General features: G+C 44.2%; 1 protein-coding gene across 1 annotated transcript; it reads right to left on the bottom strand.

Moving 5' to 3' along the window:
* Positions 1-722: 722 nt before the first annotated feature.
* Positions 723-16732, bottom strand: LOC142172470 (uncharacterized). The gene is made up of 8 exons (XM_075236097.1): positions 16490-16732; positions 4675-5188; positions 3754-4549; positions 3443-3627; positions 2805-2995; positions 2083-2465; positions 1293-1425; positions 723-1166 (listed from the first exon to the last, which is right to left on the bottom strand). The coding sequence occupies exons 1-8, from the start codon at positions 16730-16732 to the stop codon at positions 723-725; spliced, it is 2889 nt and encodes a 962-aa protein (XP_075092198.1).
* Between the last annotated feature and the right edge of the window lie 832 nt (positions 16733-17564).

Genomic DNA, 17564 nt, shown 5'->3' with positions numbered 1-17564 from the left:
TGAGAGGAAATTCCTAGGTTTTAGGTTCTGTTTTTGAGAGGATAAAATGCAGGGGTTATGTTTTAAAACTAACTTAAATAAATTTTTTTTTAACCAAAACCGACTATGCACACTGTTCCCATAATAGTGTGCACCCCTGTACGAAAATGTTAATATCTCTCTACTCCGAAGTCGTTTTAACGAACGGTTTATTGCGTTGAAAACTAGACTCATAGACATTTTATTCGATAGGTAGAACACACCATAACTCCTAGAATATCGAGAGAAAAGATCATCAACATTTTATCCAAATTTTAGTGAAATTTAAAACCCGTAACTTGCGGCGATCTTTGTCGAATTTTTAATCACAACTCGAATGACTTCCAATCTTAACGTATAACTATCGCATCATTTAAATATCTCATAGAAATTATCTTCCTATCGAATTAGCCCCTTTACAGCATGATAACGCCAAATACACAAGGTATAATATTCTCCCCTCCTTAAGAACATTCGTCCTTGAATGTTAGCAGTTAACCTAACCTCTGATTTCTTTTTTTTTTTTTTTAATTTCGCTAGAGTTTCCCCTGTAAATAGGACTATCTAAAACCTGTCATCAGCCAAACATACATATCTAAGGTCACACAGGGCTACACATCATCATAATAACATCAACTTGGCCCCACACAGCCGTTTACTTATACAATAATGATAATAAGAAGGTTAGCCATAATTTAATTACCTCAACTGTCACTGGTTGATATCTGTGCAACACCTTCCATATTTGTCTCAAGCATATCACCTGAAGACTCAAATAAATGAGGGTATCTGGACTTCATGTCCTCCTCGGCCTCCCATGTCTTTTCCTCTACATTATTGTTCCTCCAAAGTACTTTTACTGAGGCTACCTCTTTAGTCCGTAGCTTACGGATTTGACGGTCAAGAATGGCAACATGTATTTCTTCATATGACAATTCCTCGGTAACTTGAATATCCTCAATAGGGCTGATGCAAGAAGGATCACCTAAAAATTTGCGAAGCATGGAAACGTGAAATACCAGATGGATTGCGTCTAATTCCGGTGGCAAGTCAAGTTTGTAGGCTACTCGCCCAATTCTCTGAACAATCTGATATGGCCCGATATATCTAGGGCTGAGTTTTCCCTTCTTGCCAAATCTCATTACACCCTTCATAGGTGACACTTTCAAGAATACCCAGTCTCCCACAACAAATTCCAAGTCTTGACGTCGGCTATCTGAATATGATTTCTGTCGACTTTGAGCTGTACGCTACCTTTCCTGGATCAACTTTACCTTTTCTACAGCTTGCTGTACCAATTCGGGTCCTAGAAACTTTGTCTCGCCAACATCAAACCAGCCAATAGGAGATCTACATTTCCTCTCATATAGTGCCTCATAGGGTGCCATCTGAATACCGGTGTGATAACTGTTATTGTAGGCAAACTCAATAAGCGATAAATGATCTTCCCAACTTCCCTTGAAGTCTAAGACACAAGCTCGCAACATATCTTCGAGCGTCTGAATAGTGCGTTCGGCTTGTCTGTCGGTCTGCGGATGAAAGGTTGTACTAAGGTTAACAAGAGTACCCAAACCTTCTTGAAAAGACCTCCAGAAATTAGCTGTAAATTGGGCACCTCTGTCAGATATAATAGAAAGCGGAACTCCATGTAGCCGAACTATTTCCTTGATATATAGTCTCGCATAGTCTTCAGCTAAATAGGTGGTCCTAACTGGGAGAAAGTGAGCTGATTTCGTCAGCCTATCCACAATGACCCAAATTGAATTGAACTTCCGGCGAGTATTGGGCAATCCTGTAATGAAATCCATATTAATCGATTCCCATTTCCTAGCTGGAATTTCAATATTTTGAAGTAGCCCTCCAGGTTTCTGGTGTTCAGCTTTAACCTACTGGCAGTTGGGACACTGAGCCACAAATGTGGCTATATCTTTCTTCATGTCGTTCCACCAGTATAGCTGACGAAGATCATGATACATTTTAGTTGAACCAGGATGAACTGAGTACCGAGACTGGTGCATCTCTGTCATAATTTGCTTACGAAGCTCCCCAACATTAGGTACTCACCATCGGCCTTTATATTTTAGAATTCCATCATCAGATTGCTCGAACAACTGCTTCTTCTGAAAAGGGATGCTCTCTTTAATCTTGACTAGCTCCGGATCCTCAAATTGACGCATTTCTACCTCAGCTACCAGTGATGACCCCGCAATATTTTGGACTACTACACCCTGGTCACCTGTATCATGTAGCCGCACACTCAGGTTAGCCAATCGATATATCTCCTTAGTCATTTCTAATTTCCCAGCTTCTACATGCTTCAAGTTGCCCATGGATTTGCGACTCAACGCATCAGCTACCACATTCGCTTTGCCCGGATGGTACAAAATATCCACATCATAGTCCTTCAGCAATTCAAGCCACCTCCTTTGTCTCAAGTTCAACTCTTTCTGCTTAAATATATATTGTAAACTTTTGTGATCTGTATAGATATCCACATGAACACCATAAAGATAATGACGCCATATTTTCAAGGCAAATATAATGGCTGCTAACTCAATGTCATAAGTCGGATAATTGTGTTCGTGCTTCCGCAACTGCCTTGAAGCATATGCAATAACTTTGCCATGATGCATTAGAACACATCCCAATCCAACACTAGATGCATCACAATATACCACATAACCTTCAGATCCCCCAAGAAGTGCTAGAACAAGTGCTGATATTAAGCGTTTCTTCAACTCATGAAAGCTCTTTTCACATGCATCAGACCATTGGAACTAAACGACTTTGTGTGTCAATTTTGTCATGGGAGCAGCAATAGAAGAGAAGTTCTCCACAAATCTCCGATAATAACCAGCTAAGCCCAAGATACTACGAACTTCCGTAGGAGTTGTGGGTATAGGCCAATTTTGTACTGCTTCAATTTTCTGACCATCTATCTTAATACCTTCATTGGAAACGATATGCCCAAAGAAAGCTGCTGAATTCAACCAAAATTCACATTTGGAGAATTTAGCATATAATTTCTGATTTTTCAAAGTCTGCAACACCACACACAAATGATCCTCATGTTCTGCTTCTGATCGAGAATATACCAGAATATCATCAATGAAAACAATTACAAATATATCTAGAAATGGCTTGAAAACCCAATTCATTAAATCCATGAAAGTTGTTGGCGCATTAGTAAGACCGAAAGACATCACAAGGAATTCATAATGGCCATATCTAGTCCGGAAAGCCGTTTTTGGAATATCTCTCTCCTTAACTCGCAACTGGTGATAGCCGGATCGAAGGTCAATCTTTGAGAAATACTTGGCACCTTGCAACTGATCAAACAAATCATCAATTCTGGGTAAGGGGTACTTGTTCTTGATAGTCACTTTGTTGAGCTGACGATAGTCAATACACATTCTTAACGAACCGTCCTTCTTACGAAAAAACAGCACTGGTGCACCCCAGGGAGAAATACTAGGCCTGATAAAGCCCTTATTCAGAAGATCCTTCAATTGGGATTTCAATTCTTTTAACTCAGCAGGAGTTATTCTGTATGGAGGAATAAATATTGGCTGAGTATCTGGAAGCACATCAATAGCAAAGTCGATTTCTCTTTTGGGAGGAAGACCAGGAAGTTTATCAGGAAATACATCGGGAAATTCATTCACGACGGGAAACAATTAAAGGGTTGGAGATTTCACCTCCATATCATGCACTCGTACCAAATGATAGATGTACCCCTTCAAAATCATCTTTCGAGCTTTAAGGTAAGAAATAAACTTCCCCTTAAGCGCTGCAACATCACCTTTCCATTCAATAATAGGCTCACTTGGAAAATTAAAACGAACAATCTTTGTCCAGCAATCTACATTTTCATAACAAGAAGCCAGCCAATACATACCCATAATGATATCAAAATCAACCATTTCTAGCTCATGCAAATCAGCTAACGTATGGCGGTCATGAATTTTCACGTCGCAACTTCGATATACCCGTCTAACTATAACAGACTCACCCATTGGCGTAGATACCTCAAATGACTTATGCAACAATTCAGGCTCTCTATCCCATTTATTAGCAACGAAGGGGGAGATATACGACAATGTAGAACCAGGATCTATCAAAGCATACATAGCGATAGAAAAGACGGATAGTATACCTGTAACCACGTCCGGAGATGACTCTAAATCCCGACGACTCGATAAAGCATATATGCGATTTTGCTGAACTCCTGAACCAGAAGTTCCAACTCTTCCCCTACCCCTGCCAGCTGATGTGTGCATACTCTGCCGAGGAGGACGTACTGAAGAAGAAGAAGCCCCTGTAGATGTCGTCGGCTGAGCCATACCCCCTCCACCTGTCATCGGACAATGTCTCATAATATGACATGGCTGTCCACATGCATAACATGCATCAGAACCCTGGCGACATGGTCCAAAATGATTTTGGCCACATCGATCACATCTGGGAAACTGAGGCCTCATCTGACTAAACTCGACTCTAAACTGTGGACCTGGGGTTCGTGAACTCAGACCTGGACCAGAATAAGTGGTTCGATCATGTCGCTATCCCTGAAACTGTGGTGGTGCACTGGCTACCGGATAAGATGGACGCCTAGGAAACTGTGGCCAAAATCCCCTCGAAACTCTCCTATGTTACCTGTGAACCGCGCCCTCTTCTGTTGGCCTCTATCATGCTCTCGATTAGCTCGTTGTTGCCTCTTACGATCCTCTAGACCCTGTGTATATGCTTGAATATGGGCAATATCCATTCCTTGGTTTAGATAAGCTGTAGTGCACTCATTTATCAAGTGTGCCCCCAAACCACTAACAAACTGGTGTACTCGATCACTCATATCAGCAACAATCGTAGGAGCATACCTAGCCAAAGAGTTGAACTGCATGCTATATTCCCGAACGCTCATATTACCCTGTTCTAAGTGTAAGAACCTATCTCGTCGGGCTCTTCGAAGCTCGATTGGCAAATATTGCTGTAAAAATGCCTCAAAGAACTCCTTCCATGTCACTGGCGGCACATTAGGCCCTCGAGTCTGCTTCCAAGTCTCATACCATGTCACAACAATATCACGTAGTCTATAAGAAGTAAACTCCACTGACTCAACATCTGTGGCATGTATAATTTGTAAGGTCCGTTGCATAAGATCCAGAAAATCCTATGGGTCAGCATTAGGATCAACCCCTGTAAATACTGCAGGATCCAAGTTGATAAAGTGTGACGACCCGGCCAGTCGTCTCATGAGTTACCGCTCCATTTCCCCCATTTAAGCTTCTTTATGTTTCGTTATCCGTGTTTTATATGATTGAGTTTATTAGTTCGAGTTCGGAGAGGATTTGGTAAGAAATGAGATACTTAGTTTCTTTTAAGAAGGCTTAAGTTGGAAAAGTCAACCGGATGTTGACTTATGTGTTAGAAGGCTCGGAAGTGAGTTCCGATGGTTCGGTTAGCTTCGGGAGGTGATTTGTGACATAGGAACGCGATTGGAATGGGTTTTGGAGTTGTAGAGAAGATTTAGTCTTGAATTGGCGAAATTGATATTTTGGCAAATTCCGGTTGATAGGAGAGATTTTGATATAGGGGTCGGAATGGAATTCTGAGAGTTGTAGTAGCTCCATTGTGTCATTTGGTATGTGTGTGCAAAATTTCAGGTCATTCGGACGAGATTTGATTAACTTTTTGATCGAAAGCATAATTTAAGAGTTCTTGGAGTTCTTAGGCCCGAATCCTATGTGAAGTTGGTGATTTGATGTTGTTGTGAGCATTCCGAAGTTTTGAGCAAGTTTGAATGATGTCATGAGATGTGTTGGTACAATTGGTTTGAAGTTCCGGGAGTTCCTGGTAGGTTCCGGGATGTTTTAGTGCAAAAATCATAGCTGTAGCAGGTCTACAGGGGTTGCAGGCCCCGGAACTCACTCACGCGGTCCGCACAAAAATGAGTGCGCCCGCGGTGAGTGCTATGAGGACCGCACAAAAGTGGGTGTGGCCGCGGTGAAGAACCCTCCCGCTGGTCCTACTTCAGAAGCTCATATCTTTTGATCTACAAGGAATGTTGAGGTTATTCAAAAACTAAAGTTGTAGCCCTTCGTGTCTAGTTTCCATAAAGGTACAGATATTGCAATTTGAACATCTGTAGCAAAAGTTATGGCCAAAACACTGAATACTGTCACTGCAGAGGGAGGCCTGTGTGGCCGCGGCTGCCTTTGCGCGGACCGCGGTCATTTTGGTGCGGCCCGCGGTAGCTGATACCTGAGGGGTACCTATAAATACGAGGTTTTGGGTTTTATTTAATATTTTGACCTAGAGAGCTCGGAATTTGGCGATTTTTCGAAGGTTTTTCAAGAAATTCATCGGGGTAAGTGATTTTAACTCAGATTTGGCTAGAATACATGAATCTATCACTGAATTCATCATTTAATTCGTGATTTGAGATGGAATTTGGGAAGAAAATTGTGAAACCTTTCAAAAATGAAAAATGATGATTTGAAGGACCAAATGGTATCGGAATTGGATAATTTTGGTATGGTTAGACTCGTGAGGGTATGAGGATTCTGAAAATGTAAATTTTACCCGATTCCGAGACGTGGGCCCGGGGCTCGGGTTTTGCTAATTTCAGGATTTTTGATATTTTTTTCGAATGTTTTCGCTTGGGCTTTGTTCCCTTAGCATATTGTGACGTATTCGTTCTGATTTTGGATAGATTCGACGCGCGTGGAGGCCAATTTGAGGGGCAAAGGGCGTCGCGAGCTTGAGAATTAGCCAGTTCGAGGTGAGTAATGATTGTAAATGATGTCCTGAGGGTTTGAAACCCCGGATTGCATATCGTAGTATTATATTGAGGCAAGATACACGCTGGATGATGAGCGTGGGGTCTTTCACTACTGGGAATTGTGACTTGGTCCATCCCGATTGATGACTTTACTGAATATTTGACTGAAATTCATTTGTTATCATCATGATTTGGACTGATTGCCATATTTGGGCTTTGTACCAACTATTTGAACCCTTCGGGGATTTTTATCACTGTTTCCTTACTGTTTGACTTATTATTTAAACTCAGTCCTATTGATATCTATTGTTTTACAAATTCAGCCACTTTTACTCGGATTTGAAACTTAAATGATATTTCTACATCATGCTTTGGGCTGAGAACTACTGTTTTACGAATGCCCAAGGGGCTTATGATGATTTCTGGACTGAGTGAGGCCGAGGGTCATATGTGAGGATATGCTGAGTGATATGAGGCCAAGGGCCTGAGATACTATTTATGCCATGCGGTGGCTTGAGTGATGTGAGGATATGCTGAGTGATGATGCCACGAGGTAGCTTGATATAGCGCTTGGGCCGTAAGGGGCCCCTCTAGAGTCTGCACACCCATAGTGAGCGCGGGTAACCATGTGATTTGAAACAGTGGTAACAATACACTGTATGATGCAATTTGGTCAAGAAGCAATGGCCGACCATTATGCTGAGTGATTGTGAGGTAGCCCGAGGGGCTGATACTGTACTAAGAGTGAGCTCGAGGGCTGATACTATGCTGAGCGATTGATATTGTGCCCGAGGGGCGGATTTCTACTTGTTAATTACCTGTTAAATTACCTGTTTTACTTGTTTTAAAAAGTAATATCATTTGATTTCTTCACTAATTTACTGCTTTAAGTGATTTTACTACTTGATATGGAATTGCTTTGTGCCTTTACGTTTTTCATACTTTCAGCCATTATTTGTAATTATTACTCACTGAGTTGGAGTACTCACATTACTCCCTGCACCGTGTGTGCAGATTCAGGTATAGTAGAGTCCGCACTTGAGCGCTGATTCCTTCCAGGCTAGGCAGTGATTTGGAGTTACAATGTAGCTGTTGACGTCCGCAGCCCCTTGTCTCTCTTATCCTCTATCATTTATGTTTTCTTCAGTCTGTTGTATCGGATTCCGTACTTTGTAGACCTATAACAGATTCTGTAGTAGCTCATGACTTGTGACATCGCAGTTTGGGCTGTGTCGGATGGTTCTTGCTGTTATTATCATTAAATTCCGCAATTTATGAATATTATATTATATGTTACTACTGTTTATGATGATTAACTGTTTAAAAGAGGTATTCCTTTTTGGTCTGGCTGGCCTTGTCTCCGCGAGAGGTGCCATCACGACCGGGTTCGGGGATTTGGTCGGGACAAGTTGGTATCAGAGCCTAGGTTACTTAGGTCTCAAGATTCTTGAGCAGGGTTAGTAGAGTCTCGCGGATCGGTACGGAGACGTTTGTATTTATCCTCGAGAGGCTGCAAAACCTTTAGGAAAAATTTCATATTCTTGAATCTCTTGTCGTGCGAACTTGTTGGTCCGAGTACTAAACTTCTGATATTCCATTCTCTCATAGATGGTGAGGACGCGAGCTACCGGACGAGGTGGACGACCACCAGTGCCACCCACTGAGGCCACCAGAGGCTGTGGACGCGGTCGTGGACGTGGCAGAGGCAGAGCAGCGAGGGCAGCACCTGTTGATGCACTGGCTGCCTCGGCTCCGGATCAGGCTCCCGCTATGGATGCTCCAACAGCACTAATTTAGGCACCAGTTGTGCCTATCGTGGTTCCGGGTCTTCAGGAGGCCTTGGCACAAATCTTATCAGTTTGCACTGGCCTGGCTCAGGCAGTTTCAGCCACTACAGCAGCAACTACTTCATAGGCCGGTGGAGGCAATCAGACCCCCGTTGCTCGCACACCTGAGCAAGTAGTGCAGGGACTACAGACACCAGGGACACCTCCATCTCAGCCGGTTGCACCAGCTCAGGAGTTTATAGCACCAGTTATGCCAGATGATGAGCAGCATCGTCTTGAGAGGTTTGGTAGACTCCAGCCTTCGTCATTTAGTGGTACCGAGGGCGAGGATGCCCAGGGTTTTCTTGATAAGTGTCAGTGGATGCTTCGTACATCAGGGATTCTTGAGACTAGTGGTGTGGCATTTACCACCTTTCAGTTTACTGGGGCTGCCTTCTCATGGTGGGAGGCGTATGAGAGGCGTAGGCCGGTTGGAGCAGCGCCCCTTACTTGGCAGCAGTTCTCCACTCTCTTCTTGGAGAAGTATGTGCCGTAGTCCCGCAGAGAGGAGCTGCGTAGACAGTTTGAGTGGTTGCGACAGGGGGATATGACTGTGTCATAGTATGAGTCGAGGTTTTCTGAGTTGGCTCGTCATGCCATTTGGATGGTTCCGACAGATCGTGAGAGGATCAGGAGATTTGTTGATGGCATTAACTATCACCTCCGTATTCTTAAGACCCGAGAGAAAGTGTTGGGTGCTACGTTCGAGGAGGTGGTCGATATCACTCGCGAGATTGAGACGGTTCGCCGTCAGGATCGATAGGAGAGGGAGGCCAAGAAGCCTCGAGGATTGGGCAGTTATAGTGGTGCTTCTTCGAGGGGCCAATTTCAGCATGGTAGAGGCCGCTCTTTCAGGCATGCTCAGTCAGCCCGCCCAGAGTATCGCGGGGCATCTTCAGGTCATGGTCATCATGGATCTCAGCGGGGCCAGTCATCACTCAGTGCCCTTCCAGCCCAAAGTTCATCTCGTGCCCCGTCAGCTCAGGGTTCTTCTATGCCGAGTGCATCAGCTGGTCACTCCGGTGTGAGGGGTTCCCTTCAGTCCCCTTCTCCAGCACCTGGGAGTTGTTATGAGTGTGGAGAGTTTGGACATGTGTAGAGGTAGTGTCCTCGTCGTATGGCTAGTTCATCTCAGCAGAGGGGTCAGCCCTCGACTACTACTCCAGTTACCTCACCACCCGCCCAGCCAGCTAGGGGTGGACTTCATGCAGCTAGGGGTCGCCCTAGAGGGGGAGGTCGATCAGGGGGCGGTCAGCCCGTTTCTATGCACTTCCTGGCAGGCCAGATGCTATTGCTTTAGATGCTGTCATTACAGGTATTGTTTCAGTCTGCCACAGAGATGCCTCTGTATTATTTGGTCCCGGTTCCACCTTTTCTTCTGTGTCATCATACTTTGCTCGTTATTTGGGTATGCCCCGTGAGTTTCTTGCTTTACCTATTCATGTATCTACCCCAGCGGGCGATATTATTGTTGTAGACCATGTGTACCGGTCATGTGTGGTGACTATTGGGGGTCTGGAGACGCGAGTGGATCTATTGTTATTGAGCATGGTGGATTTTGATGTCATTTTGGTCATGGATTGGCTATCTCCATGTCGTGCTATTCTAGATTGTCATGATAAGACAGTCACCTTGGCTATGCTGGGTGTACCGCGGATCGAGTGGCATGGTGTGATTGATTATATCCCTAGTAGAGTGATCTCTTTCTTGAAGGCCCAGCGTATGGTTGGGAAGGGTTGCCTTTCATATCTAGCACTTGTGAGGGATGTTGGAGCTGAGACTCCGAGTATTGATTCTGTCCTAGTTGTGAGGGATTTTCCCGATGTTTTTCCTGCAGACCTGCCGGGCATGCCACCAGACAGGGATATTGATTTTGGTATTGACCTGATGTCGGGCACTCAGCCATTCCTATTCTGCCATATCTTATGGAACCAACGGAGTTGAAGGAATTGAAAGAACAGCTTCAGGAACTCCTAGATAAGGGGTTCATTCGGCCTAGTGTGTCCCCTTGGGGTGCACTGGTTTTATTTGTGAAGAAGAAGGATGGCACGATGAGAATATGCATTGATTATAGGTAATTAAACAAAGTAACAATCAAGAACAAGTATCCTTTGCCTCGCATTGACGATTAATTTAATCAGCTTCAGGGAGCGAGGGTATTCTCCAAGATTGATCTTCGTTCGGGTTATCACCAATTGAAGATCAGGGATTCAGATATTCTTAAGACTACTTTCAGGACCAGATATGGTCATTATGAGTTTCTTGTTATGTCCTTTGGGCTAACCAATGCCCCAGTAGCATTAATGCATTTGATGAACATTGTATTTCGGCCTTATCTGGATTCGTTCGTTATTGTATTCATTGATGATATTTTGGTGTACTCGCGTAGTCAGGAGGAGCACGCGGAGTATTTGAGAGTTGTGTTGCAGAGACTGAGGGAGGAGAAGCTTTGTGCAAAATTCTCCAAGTGTGAGTTTTGGCTCAGTTCAGTGTCTTTCTTGGGGCACGTGGTATCCAACGAGGGTATACAAGTTGATCCGAAGAAGATAGAGGCGGTTCAGAGTTGGCCCAGACCGTCCTCAGCTACAGAGATTCGTAGCATTCTTGGGTTAGCAGGCTATTATCGCCGGTTCGTTCAGGGATTTTCACCCATTGCATCGCCCTTGACCAAGTTGACTCAGAAGGGTGCTCCATTCGTATGGTCGAACAAGTGTGAGGAGAGCTTTCAGAAGCTCAAGACAGCCTTGACCACAGCTCTAGTGTTGGTTTTGCCATCAGCTTCAGGTTCATATATTGTGTATTGTGATGCTTCAAGAGTTGAGATTGGTTGTGTGTTGATGCAGTAGGGTAGAGTTATTGCTTATGCTTCTCGGCAATTGAAGCCCCATGAGAAAAACTACCCCGTTCATGATTTGGAGTTGGCTGCCATAGCTCACGCATTGAAGATTTGGAGGCATTACTTGTATGTCGTATCTTGTGAGGTGTTCACTGATCATCATAGTCTTCAGCATTTGTTCAAGCAAAAGGATCTTAATTTGAGGTAGCGGAGATGGTTGTAGTTGCTTAAGGATTATGATATCACTATATTGTACCATCCGGGAAAGGCCAATGTGGTGGCCGATGCTTTGAGCCGAAAGGCAGTGAGTATGGGGGGTTTGGCATATATTCCAGTTGAGGTGAGACCTCTTGTGGTTGATGTTCAGGCCTTGTCCAATCGGTTCGTGAGGTTGGATATTTCGGAGCCCAGTCGGGTGTTGGCTTGTGTGGTTTCTCGGTCTTCTTTATATGATCGCATCAGAGAGCACCAGTATGATGATCCGCATTTGCTTGTCCTTAGGGATAGAGTCCAGCATGATGATGCCAGAGAGGTGACCGTCGGTGATGATGGTGTGTTGAGGATGCAGGGCCAGATTTGTGTGCCCAATGTGGATGGGCTTAGAGAGCTGATTCTAGAGGAGGCTCATAGCTCGCTCCGTGTGCTGCAAAGATGTATCAGGATTTGAGGCAACACTATTGATAGAGAAGAATGAAGAAAGATATTGTGGGATTTGTAGCTCGGTGTCTCAACTGTCAGTAGGTGAAGTATGAGCATCAGAGACCGGGTGGCTTGTTTCAGCAGATGGTTATTCCCGAGTGGAAGTGGGAGAGAATCATTATGGACTTTGTGGTTGGACTTCCTCAGACTTTGAAGAAGTTCGATGCTATTTGGGTGATTGTGGATCGGCTGACCAAGTCTGCGCACTTCATTCCTGTGTGTACTACCTATTCTTCAGAGCGGTTGGCGGGGATTTATATCCGGGAGATTGTTTGATTGCATGGCGTTTATGTTTCCATCATCTCAGATAGAGGTACTCAGTTTACTTCGCAGTTTTGGAGAGCCGTGTAGAGAGAGTTGGGTACTCAGGTAGGGTTGAGCACAGCGTTTCATCCTCAGACGGACGGACAGTCTGAGCGTACTATTCAAATATTGGAGGACATGTTGCGTGCTTGTGTTATTGACTTTGGAGGTTCATGGGATAAGTTTCTACCACTTGCAGTGTTTGCCTACTACAACAGCTACCAGTCGAGTATTCAGATGGCTCCATATGAGGCTTTGTACGAGAGGCGGTGTAGATCTCCGGTTAGTTGGTTCGAGCCCGGCGAGGCTAGACTATTGGGGACAGATTTGGTTCAGGATGCCTTAGAGAAGGTGAAGGTGATTCAGGAGAGGCTTCGTACAGCGCAGTCACGTCAAAAGAGTTATGTGAACCGAAAGGTTCGAGATGTGTCCTACATGGTCGGTGAGAAGGTCTTGCTGAAGGTTTCGCCCATGAAGGGTGTTATGAGGTTTGGGAAGAAAGGCAAGTTGAGTCCTCAGTTCATTGGGCTTTTTGAGGTGCTTCAGAGGATTGGGGAGGTGGCTTATGAGCTTGCTTTGCCACCCAGCCTGTCGAGTGTGCATCCGGTATTTCATGTTTCTATGCTCCAGAAGTATAGTGGGGATCTGTCTCATGTTTTGGACTACAACATGGTTCGGTTGGATGATGATTTGACCTTTGATGTGGAGCCAGTAGCTATTTTGGGTCGCTAGGTTCGGAAGTTGAGGTCAAAGGATATAGCTTCAGTGAAGGTGCAGTGGAGAGGTCGGCCCATGGAGGAGGCTACCTGGGAGACCGAGCGGGAGCTACGGAGCAGATATCCTCATCTGTTTGAGGCTTCAGGTATGTTTCTTGACTCGTTCGAGGACGAACGTTTGTTTAAGTTAGGGAGGATGTGACGACCCGTCCAGTCGTCTCATGAGTTGCCACTCCATTTCCCCCATTTCAGCTTCTTTACGCTTCGTTATCCATTTTTTATGTGATCGAGTTTATTAGTTCGAGTTCGGAGAGGATTTGGTAAGAAATGAGACACTTAGTCTCTTTTAAGAAGGCTTAAGTTGGAAAAGTCAACCGGATATTGACTTACGTGTTAGAAGGCTCGGAAGTGAGTTTCGATGATTCGGTTAGCTTCGGGAGGTGATTTGTGACCTAGGAACGTGATCGGAATGAGTTTTGAAGTTGTAGAGAAGATTTAGGCTTGAATTGGCAAGATTGATATTTTGGCAAATTCCGGTTGATAGGCGAGATTTTGATATAGGGGTCGGAATGGAATTCCGAGAGTTGCAGTAGCTCCATTGTGTCATTTGGGATGTGTGTGCAAAATTTCAGGTCATTCGGACGAGATTTGGTAGACCTTTTGATCGAAAACATAATTTAAGAGTTCTTGGAGTTCTTAGGCCTGAATCCTATGTTAAGTTGGTGATTTGATGTTGTTGTGAGCGTTCTGAAGTTTTGAGCAAGTTTGAACGATGTCATGAGATGTGTTGGTACAATTGGTTTGAAGTTCCGGGAGTTCTGGGTAGGTTCCGGGATGTTTTAGTGCAAAAATCATAGCTGTAGCAGGTCTACAGGGCTTGCAGGCCCCGGAACTCACTCATGTGGTCTGCACAAAAATGAGTGCGCCCACGTTGAGTGCTGTGTGGACCGCACAAAAGCGGCTGCGGCCGCGGTAGGCGTCGCGCGGACCGCACAAAAGTGGGCGCGGTCGCTGTGAAGAACCCTCCCGCTGGTCCTACTTCATAAGCTCATATCTTTTGATCTACAAGGAATTTTGAGGTAATTCAAAAACAAAAGTTGTAGCCCTTTATGTCTAGTTTCCAGAAAAGTAAATATATCGCAATTTGGACATCTGTAGAAAACGTTATGGCCAAAACACTGAAGCCTGTCACTGCAGAGGGAGGCCTGTGTGGCCGTGGCTGCCTTTGCGCGGACCGCACTGGCTTGCGCGGACCGCGGTTATTTTGGTGCGGCCCACAGTAGCTGATACCTGAGGGCTATAAATACGGGGTTTTGGATTTTATTAAATATTTTGACCTAGAAAGCTCAGATTTTGGCAATCTTTTGAAGGTTTTTCAAGAAATTCATCGTGGTAAGTGATTTTAACTTAGATTTGGCTAGAATACATGAATCTATCACTGAATTCATCATTTAATTCGTGATTTGAGATGGAATTTGGGAAGAAAATTGTGAAACCTTTCAAAAATGTAATATGATGATTTGAAGGACCAAATGGTATCAGAATTGGATAATTTTGGTATGGTTAGACTCGTGATGGTATGAGGATTCTGAAAATGTAAATTTTACCTGATTCTGAGACGTGGGCCTGGGGCTCAGGTTTTGCTAATTTCGGGATTTTTGATATTTTTTCGAATGTTTTCGCTTGGGCTTTGTTTCCTTAGCATATTGTGACGTATTCGTTCTGATTTTGGATAGATTCGACACGTGTGGAGGCCATTTCGAGGGGCAAAGGGCGTCGCGAGCTAGAGAATTAGCCAGTTCGAGGTGAGTAATGATTGTAAATGATGTCCTGAGGGTTTGATACCCCGGATTGCATATCGTAGTGCTATATTGAGGCAAGATATGCTCTGGATGATGAGCGTGGGGTCTTTCACTACTGGGGATTGTGACTTGGTCCATCCCGATTGATGACTTTACTGAATATTTGACTGAAATTTATTTGTTACCATCATGATTTGGGTTGATTGCCATATTTGGGCTTCGTGCCAGCTATTTGAACCCTTCGGGGATTTTTATCAATGTTTCCTTACTGCTTGACTTATTATTTGAACTCAGTCCTGTTGATATCTACTGTTTTACAAACTCAGCCACTTTTACTCAGATTTGAAACTTAAATGATATTTCTGCATCATGCTTTCGGCTGAGAACTACTGTTTTACGAATGCCCAAAGGGCTTATGATGATTTCTGGACTGAGTGAGGCCGAGCGCCATATGTGAGGATATGTTGAGTGATATGAGGCCGAGGGCCTGAAATACTATTTATGCCATGCGGTGGCTTGAGTGATGTGAGGATATGTTGAGTGATGATACTACGAGGTGGCTTGATATAGCGCTTGGGCCGTAAGGGGCCCCTCCGGAGTCTGCACACCCACAGTGAGCGCAGGTACCCATGTGATTTGAAACAGTGGTAATAATGACACTGTATGATGCAATTTGGTTAGGTAACAATGGCTGACCATTATACTGAGTGATTGTGGGGTAGCCCGAGGGGTTGATACTGTACTAAGAGTGAGCCCGAGGGGCTGATACTATGCTGAGCGATTGATACTATGCCCGAGGGGCGAATTTCTACATGTTAATTACCTGTTAAATTACCTGTTTTACTTGTTTTAAAAAGGAATATCATTTGATTTCTTCACTAATTTACTGTTTTAAGTGATTTTACTTCTTGATATGGAATTGCTTTGTGCCTTTACGTGTTTTCATACTTTCAGCCATTATTTGTAATTATTACTCACTGAGTCGGAGTACTCACATTACTCCCTGCACCGTGTGTGCAGATTCAGGTATAGCAGAGTCCGCACTTGAGCGCTGATTCCTTCCAGGCTAGGCAGTGATTTGGAGTTACGAGGTAGTTGTTGACGTCTGCAGCCCCTTGTCTCTCTTATCCTCTATCATTTATGTTTTCTTCAGACTGTTGTATCGGATTTCGTACTTTGTAGACCTATAGCAGATTTTGTAGTAGCTCATGACTTGTGACACCCCGGTTTGGTCTGTGTCGGGATAGTTCCTGCTGTTATTATCGTTAAATTCCGCAATTTATGAATATTATATTATATGTTACTACTGTTTATGATGATTAACTGTTTAAAAGAGGTGTTCCATTTTGGTCTGGCTGGCCTTGTCTCCGCGAGAGGTGCCATCACGACCGGGTTTGGGGATTGGGTCGTGACATAAAGTCTCGAACTCTCACACTCACGGACCTATCAGCAATATCGAGGGTTTGGTGTTGGGCCTGGGAGGCCACTATTCGAGTCAGCAATTGTACAGCACTCCGCATGTCCAGGTCTTGATCAGGAACAACTGGGAGAGGGACTGGAGGTACGTTAGCTCCTTTACGCCCTTCCGGGTGTGGTGAGGGTGCTGCCCCGGAAGCCTGAGAATCAGCCTCATTCTGTGGCTCATGTTGATCTACATTAGCAGGTGGGACCTGACTTGTGCCCTCTCCCGCCTCCTCATCCAACCTCTGAATAAATTTCATAGCCACTTGTTGTCTCGTAGTATTAGGCATCACTGAGAAGGTAAATAAAAAGAGAATTAGGAATGAACACTTATGATTAGGCACTATGGCACGATCTAGATCAAGAAAAACAGTAATAATCCTAAATGCCCAATAGCCTCATGTTTATAAGTGTGGTGCACAACACACCATAAACAAGACTCTACTAGACACGACTTGCAGACTCCCTAAGACTGACCTGTTCTGATACCAAGTTTGTCATACCCCAATCTTGGGAGGTGTGGCTGACACCCGATTCCCGAACACACACACACACACACACACACACACACACACACACACACACACACACACACACACACACACACACACACACACACACACACACACACACACACACACACACACACACACACACACACACACACATATATATATATATATATATATATATATATATATATATATATATATATATATATATATATATATATATATAACAACAGTATGACAGCTATCCAGAAGGCTGATAGGGCCATACAAAAAAATATACATGCAATGACCGCTAGTCTGCAAGCCTCTAAGAGTGTAAGACAATCTCAACAGGCCGGGACAAGACCCCCGACATGCCCAAAACTACTCATATACATCTGTAATAGTACCTATGGACTCAAAGTCAGCAACTCCGAAGAAGTGGAGTGCGAAACCCAACGCTGATCCTGGGGGTCCTACTGAGGAGGCACACCGCTCTGTCTATCCGAACCTGTGGGCATGAACACAACGCATAAAAAGGCGTTAGTACGAAATATGTACTGAATATGTAGGGCGACAAGTGTAACATGAAAAAATGTAATTATTAAGAGAAGAGATATAGAGACAATTT

The sequence above is a fragment of the Nicotiana tabacum genome, chromosome 18 (assembly GCF_000715075.1).
Source record: "Nicotiana tabacum cultivar K326 chromosome 18, ASM71507v2, whole genome shotgun sequence".
Taxonomy (NCBI): Eukaryota; Viridiplantae; Streptophyta; class Magnoliopsida; order Solanales; family Solanaceae; genus Nicotiana; species Nicotiana tabacum.
The sequence above is the reverse complement of the archived record's forward strand: the minus strand, read 5'-3'. Positions and strand labels throughout refer to the sequence as shown.